Source organism: Microtus pennsylvanicus, chromosome 17 (genome assembly GCF_037038515.1).
Source record: "Microtus pennsylvanicus isolate mMicPen1 chromosome 17, mMicPen1.hap1, whole genome shotgun sequence".
NCBI lineage: Eukaryota > Metazoa > Chordata > Mammalia > Rodentia > Cricetidae > Microtus > Microtus pennsylvanicus.
In genome coordinates this window covers 35,626,146-35,643,063 of record NC_134595.1, presented here as the reverse complement: position 1 = coordinate 35,643,063, position 16,918 = coordinate 35,626,146, and the positions used below count along the sequence as shown (strand labels likewise).

General features: G+C 46.5%; 1 protein-coding gene across 1 annotated transcript in view; it reads right to left on the bottom strand.

Moving 5' to 3' along the window:
- Positions 1-5,348, bottom strand: part of Smarcal1 (SNF2 related chromatin remodeling annealing helicase 1) — a 48,958-nt gene extending 43,610 nt beyond the window's left edge. The window contains exons 1-4 of the mRNA XM_075951617.1: positions 5,170-5,348; positions 4,054-4,228; positions 2,871-3,670; positions 1,969-2,019 (exon numbers count right to left, since the gene is read on the bottom strand). Of these exons, the coding sequence (XP_075807732.1) occupies positions 1,969-2,019; positions 2,871-3,612 (793 nt within the window). The 5' untranslated portion in view covers positions 3,613-3,670; positions 4,054-4,228; positions 5,170-5,348. The remainder of the gene's footprint in view (positions 1-1,968; positions 2,020-2,870; positions 3,671-4,053; positions 4,229-5,169) is intronic.
- Positions 5,349-16,918: the final 11,570 nt, after the last annotated feature.

Sequence of the window (16,918 nt, the reverse complement as noted above, 5' to 3'; positions counted from 1 at the left end):
GTCTGCAGAGTGAGTTCCAGGCCAACAAAGGCTACACAGAGAAACAATGTCTTGAAAAAACAAATACACAAACTATATATATATATATATATATACACACACACACACACACACACACACACACACACATAATCTGAAATAAAAAGTATAGAAAGACACTAAAGTGATAAGCCTATGTGAAACTTAAAAACAGAAATACAATTTACAAATCCAAAGCCACTGCAAGGGACTTCAGGGTATCCAGAGGGTTCACACACTTCAGTCAACTTTATCTAAAAAGCCACAAGGAGACTTTTGTGCCTAATACTCTTAAAAAAAAATAGGTGGAGCAGTATTAAAAGTAATCATACCAAACAAAAAGTCAAGGAGAAAGTCAGGAAGGATGAGCAAGCCTGCCTATACCTTTACCTCAGACTCCTTTCCTCAGAACTGAGCAAACACGTTTCTGTGAAGGTCCAGTCCACAGCAGCCCTAGCAAAGAGCAGGACATTACCTAGTCATGTTTTACAAAGAAGAGACCAAGGAAAGAAGAGAAAATTCCACAGAAATTGGCCCATCACTACCCAGAAAATGTCCTGGTGAACTCAAAGAATTCTCTTTATATACCAGATCCTCAGAGAAGTAATCTGAGCATTGATCCTCAGCTCCTGAAGGGCAGAGAGGAGTGGGTGTGGACACGGCTGCTGAGAACCAGGGGAGAATGGGAAACAAGAGACACAGGAATTTCTTTGAAAGAGGCAGCAGGACAAGGGGACATGTACCGGGCTTTCTTTTGGGTCACCAACCAGCTCCCCATCACCAGTTATGAACGCTCAGAGTCATCTTAGCTCTTGCTTTAATCTGTTTCTCTTTATCTGCGGTTTATCTCGGTGCTTTTTTACCTTTCTTCCATCCTGTGTATTTTACTTTCCTGCTTCCTCCATGTCTGGCTGACTGGTAGATGCCTGGCTTCTGACCCTGGGCATCTCCCTCTTTTCCTCCCTCCTTCTCTCTCAGTCTCTTCTATTTTCTCTATGCCTGCCAGCCCCACCTGGCTGCCCAGCGACTGGCAGTTCAAGTCCCTTAGGCAGGCAAGGTGAAAAGCAACACATCTTTACATAGTTAAACAACTGCAGCAGGAACAAATGTAGCACACCTTTACACCAATAAGAAGGGCAGCAGAAACAAATGTAACACTCCGACGCATAGCTACAGTAATGCTCTGCAACATAACCAAATGGAACACATCTTTGCCCGGCTAAATATTCCACAAGAGGACAGAAATATTGATATAAAACATACACAGAAGACAGAGGGACACCCAGGGCTGGCAGTGACTGGACACCACAGGATGGACCTGCCTGAGCTCCTGAATTTTGGGGTTCGCTAACCAGTGTCAGAGGTTAAACAATCTTCTCCTTAGGAACAAGGCCTGACACAACTGCCTGTCACTGCTGGAGCTGGCACAGCCCAAGGGGAACAGGCACTCCGGTTTGAATTCTAGTTGCATAACTAATTAGCTGTGTGTCCCTGCATTAGTTGCTCACTAGAGACATCATTTCCCCGTTTGTAAAGTGGGTGGAAGGAGAGATAAGAGACACCATGCAGCTGCGGGCTGAGAAGAGCCCAGTGCACAGAACCATCAGGTGCAGCTGCGGGCTGAGAAGAGCCCAGTGCACAGAACCATCAGATGCAGCTGCGGGCTGAGAAGAGCCCAGTGCACAGAACCATCATTGGGTGTAGCCACGGGCTGAGAAGAGCCCAGTGCACAGAACCATCAGGTGCAGCTGCGGGCTGAGAAGAGCCCAGTGCACAGAACCATCAGATGCAGCTGCGGGCTGAGAAGAGCCCAGTGCACAGAACCATCAGATGCAGCTGCGGGCTGAGAAGAGCCCAGTGCACAGAACCATCATTGGGTGTAGCCACGGGCTGAGAAGAGCCCAGTGCACAGAACCATCAGGTGCTAGCCTTTGCTAATGTCCCACTTACTCAGGGCTCTGTAGTCGGCCATGGTGAAGTCCCATGTCTTCGTAACAGGATCTGAAATAAACAGAAGGCTCAGCACTTTTTGCTTCCATTTGTACTCGGACATTCTGTAAGAGTTTATCTCCTGAACAGATAGAGGCCAAACTCAAAGTTGTTGATGGGCAAGCTCTCACAGACTTAAAAATCTCTATATGAGACAAATAACAAATACAGGTAATTCTGCTTCGTGTAGACGGAACCTCAGGCCCAGGGAACACAAGGAACTAAGTGGGCTGAGGCAGTCAGGACTGGAACCCAAACCCTCTGAACTGCCGTGTGTTTGTGTGTTTGGGCAATGGTAGAAGCAGTGGCTCTGGGGAGTAGCAGAGCTAGCCACACCCTAACTCTCCCCTCAGGTGTAACTCAACTTTACCGAGCTAGTCCCTCACTTTAAAAATTGAGAGGAAGCCAGGCGGTGGTGGCGCACGCCTTTAATCCCAGCCCTTGGGAGGCAGGGGCAGGCGGATCTCAGTGAGTTTGAGGCCAGCCTGGTCTACAAGAGCTAGTTCCGGGACAAACTCCTAAGCCACAGAGAAACCCTGTCTTGAAGAACAAAACAAAAAACAAACAAACAAAAAAAAAAAACTGAAAGAAAAAAAAAATCTATGGATTTCAAACTATTGTTTTTAGGCTTCAATGCTATACTACATACGCTACACCTGGCAGAGGAACAGCCTCCTTAGCAAATTAAGCTCTCTCTACGACCCTGCGCTAGCTGAATTTGACGGCTGCGTGAGACAATGTCTATCACAAAGGGAAACACTGGCTAAAATAGAAAAATGTAATGTGCCAATGTGCCCTCTTAATATTTATGAGAAACTGTTAGAACAGAGTCCAAAAATAGGAAAGAGAAAAAGCCTCGTTACCATAGTGTCTGCTGGGCAGAGACTTGAACAGAGCAATGAGCTCTTTGTTGTAGCCAATCTTCACCTGAAAACGATCCCCCATCCTTATGCACGTTCCCTGAAGACAGCTTACTTTCTGGGGCGAGGTTTGTAGGTTTTTGAGGGGTCTCCCTTCTGTTCCCCCTAAGGCATAATAGGTGTCCGAACCACTCTGTCCAGAGGTGGAGGGCTTCACGGTCTTGGCCTCTAACTCGGGATCCTTGGGAAACAGTCCAGAGGAGGAAGCTACTGTGTCCTGGGAGCTCTGTGCTTTAGCTAAAGGCTCCTGGGTTGTGGTAGCAATGGATGTCGACTTGACCTTATGAGAAGCCTGGGGATTACCCTGATATGGTTTATAACCCGAAGGCTGCTGGTCAGAGATGTTTGGAGGACCTGGGGCAGGGTTTGCGCACACTGCAGGCCTCTCTCCCTGGATCTTCCATAGCCCCTTCGCCGGCTCTGGTGTGCTGGGCTGAACATGGTTGGAACTGTGAGTTCTCTGATCAGCAGGAAATGAATTACTGAGATTCTGTTGCTTGAAAAGGACACCATGGCCCACTGGCTTAGAAGGCCCCGCTGGAAGATTCCCCAAAGGGCCGGAAACAGTGGAACCTGAAGCTGTGCCTTGAGGCTGTTCTGATAACTTCTCAGCTCGGCGGGCCAGGGCCTTTTGTCGATTCTCTTCAATCTTTCTCTTCTGCTCCTCAGTAAGTAGCAAGGACATTTTAACACGAATAGGCTTACGCAGGAATGTCACCTTTTAATTGAGCAGCTGGCAAAAGCTGTGAAAGGTGGAAAGACTGATGTAAATACTGTGTTCACCATGCTCCTCTTTGATCTGACAAGCTTTTGTCCCGGGGAACATATTAGTATTAGAAAAAACTAAAGGACAAACTGAGTTTTCTTTTATAATTAAAATGAAAGTGTGTGGGCATGTGCACACACACACGCACAGTAAGTAGCATATGTTAAAATAATAATACTGATGAAAAAGCAAACAGTGAATCCAAAACTGATTGTATTTCAGCTGGAGTATTTTTCTCCCTCCCATTCCCTAGCCAAAGTGAGTTAGCAGAGCCCAAGGAAGTTTTACTGGGAAGCCTAGCTTCATTAGAAGGCACAAAGACTTCATTTTAAACGAGAAAGGACAATGGAGTAGACATACCATGGCGTGCCACTTGCTCAAGCAGCTTGTTTCCAGCCTGGAGGAGGGAAAAGGAACGAGCACACTCAACTGTCCCCTTGTTTCCGATCCTCAACACACGTCTGCATGGCAACCTGCAGGGCCCAACACAAGCCAGACCTTCCAGCCTGATTTCCAAAATGTACCGGCAAAGTGACTTTTGGAAAAACAAGGGGAGAAGTGGGGGAGAAGGGGGTAGTGGTTACTGTACCAAATACGAAGCCGTAAAGGGTGGAGTTCAACTATCATCTCACCTGCTACATGTTACCATGTTAACTCAGGACACCTTTTTAAAGGTTTTTTTTTTTTTGTTTGTTTTTCAAGGCAGGATTTCACTGTAGCTTTGAAGCCTGTCCCAGAACTTGCTCTTGTAGACCAGGCTGGCCTCGAACTCACAGAGATCCACCCGCCTCTGCCTCCCGAGTGCTGAGATTAAAGGCATGCACCACCTCCGCCCTGCGTTTTGAAGTTTTCTCGCCACATACTTGGAAAATACAGCTATTCCTTACAAAGTAGGATCATCCTATACATTTTATTTTATTTTGTACTGTGATTTAATTTACCCTCTTGGCTGGACCAGTTCTACAGTATTTTAGAAGCAGGGGCCAGAACACCCAATTCTCTGCCGGGTACAGCCTTATAAAGTTTATAAGCACAGGAAATACTCCAGTAGCACTGTGAGTCGTCAAAGGAGGGTCTAGACTCTAAACTTTAGAGGGCTTAAGATTGTCTTCTCTGTTAATACTCCCTTTAAACAAAGCACCCCTAAAACAAGCAGTTAAAACTTTCTGTCTTGTGCTAGGGTGATCTACCTAACTGCCAAGGTCTGGTATGTTGACTGACCACCCCAGAGGTATGAGAGGTCGCATTAATAAGCCACAAACCACAAATGCACCCCCACCCCACAACGTAGACATCCCTCTTTGTGGGGACCTGGGCTTCACTTCCTTTCTGAGGCACCTCCCGAGCCCTGCTTGGAGCGGACGTCCCGCCCCACTTTGCCTCTAACTTGGATCCTTCCCAAGCTCCCTCCTCTAGCCGCATTTGGTCTCGTCCGCCTCCAAAGGCTGCTTCCTCCTTCCCAGCCCGCTTTCTTACCTAGCGAGGCCCGGAAAGCGAGGCACCTTTGCAGAACAGCCCTCACCCAGGAGCGTCTCCAAAGCCCTACATAGACTGTTTACGCTTCTAACTAGACTGTTAGAGGAACTCAAAACGCCGCCCGTTCACCCATGTTGGGGCGGACCGCGGGCCATGAGTGGCTCGGCCACCGTGGAACTACATTTCCCAGCAGCCAATACGGCTAGAGAGGCCGGTCATGAACGGGGGTTTATAACACATTTGGTGTGGGGCCTTCTGGGGTTTGTAGTTTGGGTCCGAAGGCCCGCCAATTGGCGGGCTGGTGAACTAGAGAAGGTGTGACGTTGAGGGCGGGGTAAGGTATGGTGCCTGGGAGTTGTTCAGTCCGGCGTAAAAGCAGCCCGTGAAGCTTGGCATTCAATGTCAGTGGTATTTCCAGTGGACATCTCAGACATCCAGACTGATTAATAAAGATTTTCCTGACACACTCCTTTCTAATAGTGTTGTCCTTGTAATTTAAGATCCAGCCGCTGAGTCTTTGCTCTCCTGGACCAAAGAGGAACCGGTATTGTTAGAGCCTTCATTGGTCAGTGATGATCGTTGAGATGAACCTCACTTAATTCTTACTACAACCTATGAAGCATAGACAGGATCTCTTGTATCTCAGTCTTGTCTGGTATTAACTCAGTATCTGAGGATGACTTTCCTGTCTCCGCCTCCTACAGACCTGCACCTCATGAGATTCTCTCTCTCTCTCTCTCTCTCTCTCTCTCTCTCTCTCTCTCTCTCTCTCTCATCTCTCTCTTCTTGCTTTCTTTTTTCTTGCTTTTCTTTTTCTCTTCTCCCTCTCTCTCTCCCTTCCCTTCCTCTCTCCCTCCCTCCTTTCTTTCTTTTTTTTTTTTTTTAAGACAGGATCTCACAGTGTATCCCTGTCTGGCCTAGAACTTGTTTTTTTTTTTTTTTTTTTTTTTTTGGTTTTTTTTTTGGTTTTTTTTTTTGAGACAGGGTTTCTCTGTGGTTTTGGAGCCTGTCCTGGAACTAGCTCTTGTAGACCAGGCTGGTCTCGAACTCACAGAGATCCTGCCTCTGCCTCCCAAGTGCTGGGATTAAAGGCGTGCGCCACCACCGCCTGGCTCTGGAGTGCTTGGTTAAAGGTGTGTACCTTCACACCCAGCTCTATTATTCTCATTTTATAGATAAGAAAACTGAACCGGAACTGGTCCACAATTTTCTCAAGGCCGTATTCAGCTAGTTTGTTATTCTGGCTCCAAAATCCTTGTATCTATCAGATGTGTTCATAGTTGTCCCCAGTTCTTGAGCAGCTGCGTTCTTTCACCCCTGCAATAATTGAATATAATATTCTTCTATCATCAGTGTATTGTGAAGGTTGTTATGATTCTGTTTTCAAACATAGTTCATTACAATGAGGTAGCTCTCTGAATGAGGAGTTAGTAGGTAAAACAGCCATATACTTAAGGAGAAGAAGCCACGGTGGTGGGTGTGTCCTTTGATAAGGAAAGAAGATGAGGGGGAGGGAGAAGAAAAATTTCTTTACAGGAGCCAGGCAGCGGTGGTGGTGGCTCACGCCTTAAATCCCAGCACTCGGGAGACACCACCAGAGAATGCTATAAAAGCCGGAAGAAAGTCTTTATTACAGGTTGGCAGCTATATGGGGAACTTACCGATGTCACACAACCAGGATCCTCACAGCTCCTTAGTTTTTATGCACCAACCACAGCTCGGTTGGCACACTTCAGTTAGCAAGAACAGTTAGCAAGAAGCAGAACTACAGAAGCCAAAAAACAAGGTTAGTATATTTAGGGGCTTTCCTGGATCCTGGAACCATGGACCGCGGTGGATTTGATGGATTAGGTCTTGGTTCCCATTTTGGCAGGTGTGGGGCCTACCTCCCAGCTTTTGAGGTGAGAATTGTGCCTCTAACGTGGCATCAATTGTGCTAAGGTCTGGGGTCCTGTTACATAAACATAGCCACTGTGCCTTCCTTTTTCATTTGTTTTTAATTTCGTATCTCGTCATGTGATTTCCCCTCGGTGTGTGGGTGCTTTTGTTTTTATCTGTAAAGACAAAAGACACTGATGTAGGACAACAGCATCTGGTTCTAGCTCTTCATTGTTAGAGCTGAAACAATAATGGATGAAATGCTTAGCGACCTGTGAAACCCTACAACAGGTGGAAGGGGGAGGTTGCTAGTATTCAAGGGAAATCTCAGATTTGGTTTCCTTCTACTCAGTGTGAATAGCTGCTGATTTGCCCAAAATAGCTGCTGATTTACACAGTGTGAATAGCTGCTGATTTACATGGTGGGAATAGCTATTGATGTACACAGTGTAAAAATGGCTGCTGATTCACACAGTGTGAATAGCTGCTGATGTACAGTGTGAATAGCTGTTGATGTACACAGTGTGAATAGCTGCTGATGTACAGTGTGAATAGCTGCTGATGTACACAGTGTGAATAGCTGCAGATGTACAGTGTGAATAGCTGCTGATATACACAGTGTGAATAGCTGCAGATGTACAGTGTGAATAGCTGCTGATACACACAGTGTGAATAGCTGCTGATGTACACAGTGTGAACAGCTGCTGATGTACACAGTGTGAACAGCTGCTGATGTACACAGTGTGAACGGCTGCTGATACACACAGTGTGAATGGCTGCTGATACACACAGTGTGAATAGCTGCTGATACACACAGTGTGAATAGCTGCTGATACACACAGTGTGAATAGCTGCTGATACACACAGTGTGAATAGCTGCTGATACACACAGTGTGAATAGCTGCTGATACACACAGTGTGAATAGCTGCTGGTTTACACAGTGTGAATAGCTGCAGATGTACAGTGTAAATAGCTGCTGGTTTACACAGTGTGAATAGCTGCTGATGTATACAATGTGAATAGATGCTAGTTTACACAGTATTGCTGCTGATTCACACAGTGTGAATAGCTGTTGATACACACAGTGTGAATAGCTGCTGATGTACACAGTGTGAATAGCTGCTGATTCACACAGTGTGAATAGCTGCTGATACACACAGTGTGAATAGCTGCTGATGTACAGTGTAAATAGCTGCTGATACACACAGTGTGAATAGCTGCTGATGTACACAGTGTGAATAGCTGTTGATGTACACAGTGTGAATAGCTGCTGATGTACACAGTGTGAATAGCTGCTGATGTACACAGTGTGAACAGCTGCTGATGTACACAGTGTGAATAGCTGCTGATACACACAGTGTGAATAGCTGCTGATGTACACAGTGTGAATAGCTGTTGATGTACACAGTGTGAATAGCTGCTGATGTACACAGTGTGAATAGCTGCTGATGTACACAGTGTGAACAGCTGCTGATGTACACAGTGTGAATAGCTGCTGATACACACAGTGTGAATAGCTGCTGATACACACAGTGTGAATAGCTGCTGGTTTACACAGTGTGAATAGCTGCAGATGTACAGTGTGAATAGCTGCTGATGTACACAATGTGAATAGCTGCTGGTGTACACAGTGTGAATAGCTGCTGATTCACACAGTGTGAATAGCTGCAGATGTACAGTGTAAATAGCTGCTGATGTACACAGTGTGAATAACTGCTGATACACACAGTGTGAATAGCTGCTGATGTACACAGTGTGAATAGCTGCTGGTTTACACAGTGTGAATAGCTGCTGATGTACAGTGTAAATAGCTGCTGGTTTACACAGTGTGAATAGCTGCTGATGTACACAGTGTGAATAGATGCTAGTTTACACAGTATAGCTGCTGATTCACACAGTGTGAATAGCTGTTGATTAGCCCACACCTGCCTTGCTCTTCCTGTCCCTACCAGAGTCAGTTCATTTGTTAAGACCAAGTGCTGTGCCTTCATCATACTTGTCATGAATTCACAATGCAGCCACTTCACTCTCGTGGCCCACTCCCCCACCAATAGAACGATATACTGTCCTTTTTGACAAGACAGAACATTTGGAGCCATAGAACCCAGGATTCCTGTACATTCACAGATCTTGTTCCTAGAAATTCCAATGTAGAATGTCTGGAATTAGATGAAAAATGTGCTCTCTTTTTGAGTGCTAACATCCTAAAATTGAAATAAGTGTTTAGTCTAAAACTCGTCTTCAAAAACCAAACTAATCAGATTCCAATCAACTTCTGGAGTGGCCTGACCTTACTATTATATTTTTGAAACATCCCCCATAGGCTGATGCTCTGAGAGCTCATTCCTCACTAATGTTGATATCTTGAGAAGCTGTGGGACTTTTAGGAGGTGGGTCTGGCTGGCAGAAGTGGGCCACTAAGGGAGGGATTTGAAGATCACAGGAGGCTCTCGGTGGTTCCTGTCGCACTCTCTTTGCTTTCTGGTCTGCTGTGATGTGAGCATCCTCTACTAAGTGTTCTTGCTGTAGTGAACTGTGCTGCTTTACCACACTGTCCCAACCCAACACGATGGACTGAACCCTCGGAAACTGTGATCCAAGATAAATCTTTTCTCCCTGAGCTGTTCCTGCTGGGTATTGTGTTCCCCATGACATAAAAATAACACCCATTTGGCAGAGTACTGGAATCGATTCCAGGGCCTCATACACGCTAGATAAGAACTCTACCACTGAGCTATATTCCCAGTCCTATTATCCTCAAGTCTTGATTCTGCTGCCCTTGTGAATTGCACTTAGCTTTCCAGTGTGTTGTTTATTTTGGAGCCAAGGTTTATTCGCGACTTTCTTCATCACTGTGGCAAGATGCCTAACAAAAGTGACCTAAGGAAAACATGATTTATTTTGTCCCTCAGATCAGGGTGCAGTCCACCACAGTGGGAAAGTTTGGTTGCAGAAGCTTGAGGCAGCAGGTCACATGACATCTGCAGTCAGGAAACGGAGCCACGAATTCAGATGCTCCGGCCACTGTCTTCTTTCCATCCAGTCCAGGATCAATGCACAGAACAGTGCTGCCCACATTTAGGGTGAGTCTTCCCACCTCATTTAACCGAATATAGAAACTCCCTCGCAGACTTGCCCTGCGATTTGTTTCCATGGTGATTCTAAATTCCAGCAAGTTGGCAATCAAGATTAACCATCACAGAAGGAGAGGGGCATAAATTAACCAAACTCAGTCTGGTGTTTATATCCAGAGACCAGTGGCTCCTACCTCTCCTGTTAGCCTTCTTTCTCCCCTCTCTGTCCATTGTCCTTTCATTCCCTTTCCCCTTTCTTCCCCCCTCTGACTAGTTAGCTATACGCTCACGATGAAAGAGAGACACAAAACTGCATTTTGATCACAGCAGGATCTGAATATATGAGTTTGTCATTCTCAGGTTTAACCCAAGTCCTTTGGGATTCTACATCCTCCCTGGGTTTTCCTGGACTCTGGGTCCCTAGAGGACAAATGCTGTGTCTAAGACACATTTTTTTTTCCAGTCTGTAATTACTAATTTCTCCCCACCTCACCCCTTATACTCCAGGGACCTGAAAACAAAGCAGTGGTCTTGCTGATACATTTCCAAAGAATCTCTGTAATTTTTGTTTCTTGGCCCATAAAGTAAAAATCAGAAGGGACCTCAGAGGATATCAGTCTCCTCCCTTAGGAGTAAAGAAACAGGAGCTCAGAGAGGTCAGCTGGGCCTGATTAACCAGACCAGAGACAGGTGCCTTAGCAGGGCTCTTTCTAGGGCTTAATTAGATGTACAAATGGTCACTGCATGCCTTCCCTTGCCTAATGGCCTGTGTCTGGACACCTAAACGAGATTAAAGTCTCCCTCGGGAGCCTCCTGCTGGTCATGTAAATGCTGGGCTTCCCTCTCCCCGTCTTCAATGCCCTAGAACAAGGCTCGACAGTCTCTGGGGAGGACTTTTTGACAGCCGCCTCAAGGGCACGCCACCACTCAGGTTAATCACACCAAGAGTACTTCCATGAGATGCAGGAGCAGATGCAAGGCTTCGAGGCTGCTCCTTCCCAGAGTGCTGTGGGTTGGCAAAGGCATTTGCATATCCAAAGCACAGAGGAGCACTGTGAAGGTTTATAAGGCAAGAAATTCACCTTCCTTAGCGGTTGTTCCGTTCTGACGGATTTAATGACTGAGTGTAGCCGTTCTGATCCTGTTTGCCACTCCCCAGCCCCCCCCCCACAACTCTAAAGTGGCCTAACATCAGGGCCTGCTGCAGGCTCTACACAGAGCTCTGTCTGGAGGCTGCTGCGCCGGCCCCTCTCCCTGTCCTTGGCTTTCTTGCTGTTTGGGCTTCCTAGCTAGGATTACTTCACAAGCTTCCCTTTCAATCTGACACTTCTCCTTCCTCCCTTCTGGGACACCATTCTTTGCCAAAAGCACCCCCCTTGACACCCTGTTTCAATTTTCTTCCACTTGTAAAATGTCAGTTTTTCTGTTCCTCCAATATTGCTGCTTTCATTAAAAAAAATATCTTCACTTGAGGAAAACTCAGGGACTACACATGGGGGTGAAGGCACCAGGACAGCAGGCAGTCATAAGAGGCAAAGGATGCAACGCTTCCCTCAGAAAAGTCAAGGTCTAGTGGAGGAGACTAAAGGCCAGGGAGAGACAACAGAGGGAACCAGTTCAGAGTAGCTGGGAAAGGTGGTGTGGGCCCTGAAGGAGAACAGGCCCCAGAAGCAGAGGCAGATGGCTGCCTTAGTTTTCCTGGGGAGTTGGGAACAAACCTTATTCACCTAAGATGGAACAAAGATCGAAGGAATGAGGCCTACTTATAGGAAGGTGAGGGTCCCTAACCATCTGCCTAACCCAAAAACCTCACTCCACAAGTGGGTCATTGGCTTTCACAGAGCTCCCCTTCTCTTAGCCTTCTGCCTCCTGGCTATTCTAGCCCCTCTGGAACAAGGTTATACACAGTTGGGAGTGGAATGCAGGAAGGCGGATCTCTCATGGGAAAAGCCATCAAAGAAGTCTGGGGAAGAGATGATGGGTACTAGGCCGCATGGTCAGATTGAACCCCGTGGCAATATTTTTCATTTAATTTTATTTTTTAATTTTTCAAGACAGGGTTTCTCTGTGTAGTCCTGGCTGTAGGAACTCACTCTGTAGCTAGGATGACCTTGAAATCACAGAGATCTGCCTTCCTCAACCTCCCAAGTGCTGGGATTAAGGTGTGAGCTACCACACCTGGCCAGGGGCACTATTCTTAATGTTTCCTTTTGCTCCTAGCCTGCTATCACAGATAGTCTTTGGAGACAGGCAGGTTCTGGCACATTTTGGGAGCTGCATCTAGTGAGGGCCTTCAGATGGACAGGGTACTGTGGTGACCGGAGCAGGCTGTGCTCAAGGGGCAGATTTCTCTTTGGAGACAGGCAGGGTTCTCCCCTCCATGCTTGGGATTAACGGACTAGCAGGTTACCCAGAGGGCAGATCTGCTGTGAAAGCCATTTGGTCTGGGTTTCTCTTGATCCCCTGCCTCTTGACATCTTGGAATGGGGATTGATGGAGGCTCAGGGACCATTGCTCCATCCCCCAAAGTCTGACTGTATGCCTGGATCCGACGGCTGCAGGCCTGTGCTATAAGCTGTTCTCCAAGTCCATGACTCTTCCGCTGATGGTGACAGTTGTGAAGCCGACTTAGGAAGTTGAGGTAGCACGCTGAACTTTCTTTCGGACTGTCGTTCTCCCTAACATTAGATCACTTCTTTACAGACTTATAAGTCAGGAAAAAGATGGACTTCTCACGGCTATTCGGGGAGAATGAAGACAGAGTGAAGGCAAGCAGTTTGCTCAAGCATAGAGAGAACACTGGGGTCTAAACTAGATCTTAGATACCCCAGTTCCTACTGACCTACTATGCTGCTCTGTGGTTGCTATAACGGAGGTGAGCTACTAGCATTTGCTAGGATTTTATCCACTGTTTCCATGAGAAATCTCCCAGTTTGTATCTGATGTGAATTGAAAATAGAACATTAGGTTAGAAATCATTGGCCAATGACAACATCCCTGAAGACCACAAGGGGGCAGATAAAAGCCCAAGAAGGCCTGTGTCCTCCTGTCATGCCCCTCCCCCTGGGTCCTTCTTTCTTGATTCTTTGTGTTTTATCTCTTCCTCGTATCTATCAGCTTCTTATCCTTTTCTTTTTCTCTGTTCATCTACGTCTATATCTGACCTGCCCATAGCATTAGACTAAAGCTTATTATAAATTATTTGCTTTGTGTTGAATCGCTCCTGGTTTTGAGCTCAGGTCTTTTTGTTGCTGTTTGAGACAAGGCATGGCTGTGCATACCTGAATGGCCTGGAACTCACCAAGTAGACCAGGTGGGTCTTGAACTCATAGAAATCTACCTGCCTCTGCCTGCTGGGATTAAGGGTTTGGGCCACCATACCAGCCTTAAGCGTAGCTCTCAATAGGTTCAGGAGTAAGGGAAGTTTTAGGAGGCTGCGGGACCCCGCACCCTGTCTCCACGGTAACGGTAACGGGACCTGCGCCCTGTCTCCACGGTAACTCAGCCATCATTTAATCGCCACCCAAATGTGGCAGATGTGGGATTCTATGGATCTTGGGGCAAAGGTAACTCCTTCTCTTCCTGATGCCAGCATTTCATTTCTCCGTACCAGGAGATCCTGTTTAGTGTCCACTCCAGGTTCGCTGCAAGCTCAGATTTGGTTTGTCCACGGAAGAAGGCTCCTTGGAGCAGCCCCAAGCTGCAGGTTCAGGCGTCAGGGTGGTAATGACGCAACACAGCTTCCCGCGGCAAACAGAGCTGTGCACGTCTGCACTTGATGGAGCCACTCAGACTAATTCGGGAAGGCATGGTTCCATTCATCATGAATGTAAATTATCCTAATAGAGCAGCTAAGAGCAGAAACGCTTTCTAGGTAACTTACGGGAAGGGACCTCCCACTCCTGGAGGCAATAATAGAAAACCACTGGCTATCAGATCCATTTGGGAAAGAGTGTTAGCATCCTTTCTGATCACTTCCTCGGTCCTTGGCTCTGGCTTCCAGGAAACCAGGCCCCTCTTAGCAATCAGCTCAATATCATTTGGGTTTTAATTTTATTTTTCTTCTGTAACCTTCAGAAAAAGTGGGCTTATTCTTTCTTCACCCTATGTGAATTTAAAAAAAAAAACCAGTACATATTTCAGCAAATACCCAAAAGGCTTTTAGATTTCTGGCACTCTCTATTTCTGGATTATGGAAGTGAACACCCGCCCGTCACTACCCTGCTCCCATTTAAATAGGCAATCCCATGCTTCTCTCTTAGGGCTCTTGTCAACTTGCTACAGGCCCCAGGCTCCTCTATGTGTACGTCAGTGAAAGTATTGTCTCAAAAAAAAATCTACAAAGAACGATGAACAAATTGCTACGGATATATAGTGAGGCACTCTGATCATGGGTACACAGGGACTAGGGAAAAGTTTGAGCTGATGAAGCAGTATCTAAACTGGACTTTGAAGAATAAGAAGGGATTTGACACCCAAAAGCAGTGGGGAGAATGGTGGTTATACAAAAATATTCCATCTGATACAAGCGCAAAAGCTGAGGAAAACTTGCTTAATTGAATTAATATTTAAAACAGTATTATTATCACTATTATTTCATGGCTCTAAGGATGAACCCAGAACTGCACACTACGCAAGCAATCTACCCCTGAGCTACACCTTTAGTGTGAGAGCTTATTGCTATCAGAAATTGACTGGCAGGATGTTTTCCTATCTGACGCGGTCTTTGGGACCCTATGACCAAGGCTGAGTTAGTGAAGGAGAGCTGGGCAGTCTCCTGGATGAAATGTGATGGAATTAGGTGTCTCTGTGTAACTCTCAGCTGCAATGAAGGAGCGAGCAGCCATCTCCATATTAACACAACCGATCCCCCACGAGCCTCCTCACACTCGGTCTCTTCAGCAAGCACTTTATCAGCAGTGTGTCCTAATGATATCTGAGATTTTGAAAATATGCCTCAGCATGATCGTTCCTGCAACGTAGATTTTGTTCACAGGGGATGATACATTGCAGTTGTTTAGAAGAAATGGGGAGTTTAGCAAATAGTGTCATTTGATTATAACTGCAGATATCAATAACGCAATGTTTGGAGTAATGGTTCCCTCACCAAACCTCCCACTACCTTCCCATACACCAAACACGGGCATCATATATCACACATCCAAAAGGGTTTAGAGGTCATCTGAAAACTTCCAAAGGTCACTTGGGTCTTTACAGAAATTGAGTGCAAAGCTGTAATAATGGTGATACTTGATCTCAGGAATTATAAAGCCAGTGGCTGCGTGAGCTTCCAAACCAAGTTGGGCTCCAGAAAAGAGTCAGTTTTTCAAGGGTCCAACTCATCATCTACAGAGGTCTTGGCATGCACAGAGTGGGCACATTCTTACCATCCAATACATCTTTATCCAGCGTCTCGAGGCTAGGTTTTCCTGGGCCTCTGGGCTTCACCCAACCAGTGTGTGCTGTTTGTGTGATCAGCAAGTCATTTAGGAAGAGCCTTTTAATTAAGAGGAGATCAACAATTTATTACATCAGAGCCACTTAGTACCCTGCCATCTGGCCACAGCTCGTTCTGGCCCCCTTTTGCCGCCACCCTCCCCCCCCCCCCCAGCTTTCACAGGCATTAAAAAAATGACGGAAGAGAAACAGGACACCTGCCTGGATTAGGAGAGGACCATGTAGCCTTTGCTGGAAGCAGAGTGGAGATTCTAGGAAGACCTCTTAGTGTCTAACCTTCTCATAGACCGCTTCTACACCCGCAAAGTGGAGAGGCCCGTGTCCAGCCGGAAGCTCTGAAATGCCTTGCACAATTGCTGACTTTGTAGAGGTAGGCAGAGAACAGACTGAATCTGAAAGCCACGAGTGAGAAGCGTTGCCATGGGTGATGGTGGCAGCAGTGGCCACTACACTGGCATTCCAGCGAGGCCACTAGACAGTACCTCCATGGCTGCCTGAGACCCATTTTGCTGTGACCCACAGGGACATCCCTCCTTCTTTTTTCTAACTATTTGGGCTGCTCAGCGAACCTATAGTCACCTCTTGGCTCACTCCACGCAAACCCGGATGCCAGGACAGTTAGGGAAGTGCAGCCAGGGTTTTGGGTGTTTGGGCAGGATTAAACAAGAGCTAAGAGCCATCTAAACTAAGAAGAGGCTAAGGGATTGAATTTGGGGGATATATTTAAATATGTGGCCACCAGAAAGGGTCTCGCAGCATGATGTTCTTGGACTCTAGCGTCCAAACGCCGAGGAGGAGTCGCCCCCAGAGACCACCTCATACACCACAGCCGATGCAAAAGCATGAGGATTTTATTAGTTCTGTCATGACAGAGTCTCTCAGCATTCGGGAAGCCGAATAGCTAGCACAGACTACTTTTAAAGGAGAAGGCCACAGAAGCAAGGGGGGTTGTGATTGGCTTATTCAAAAGGGCTATTACCAATAATTGGTTGGAGAGCTGTTGCCAGATCAGATGAGGTAAGAGGTCATTTTGACCCCGTTTCACAGGGGACCGAATCAAAACATATATGGGTAATCGTTCAGGAACTGAGTACGTGCATGTGTAGCTGTTAGGTCCTTGGTTCCCAGGGGAGGAGGGGAAGCACTATGGCACGGAGGCTGAGAGGATTCAGAATTGTCAAAATGGCTTCAGAATTGTCTTAAAGTCTTACAATGTGACAGTCAGATATGATGTCCTAGAAGTAAAATCACCATGAGCGAGACAGCCAAATAAAGACTCATATAAGCATAGTGGAGACTGAAGGACCACAAACAGCACAGCTGTCAGAGATGTGATTTT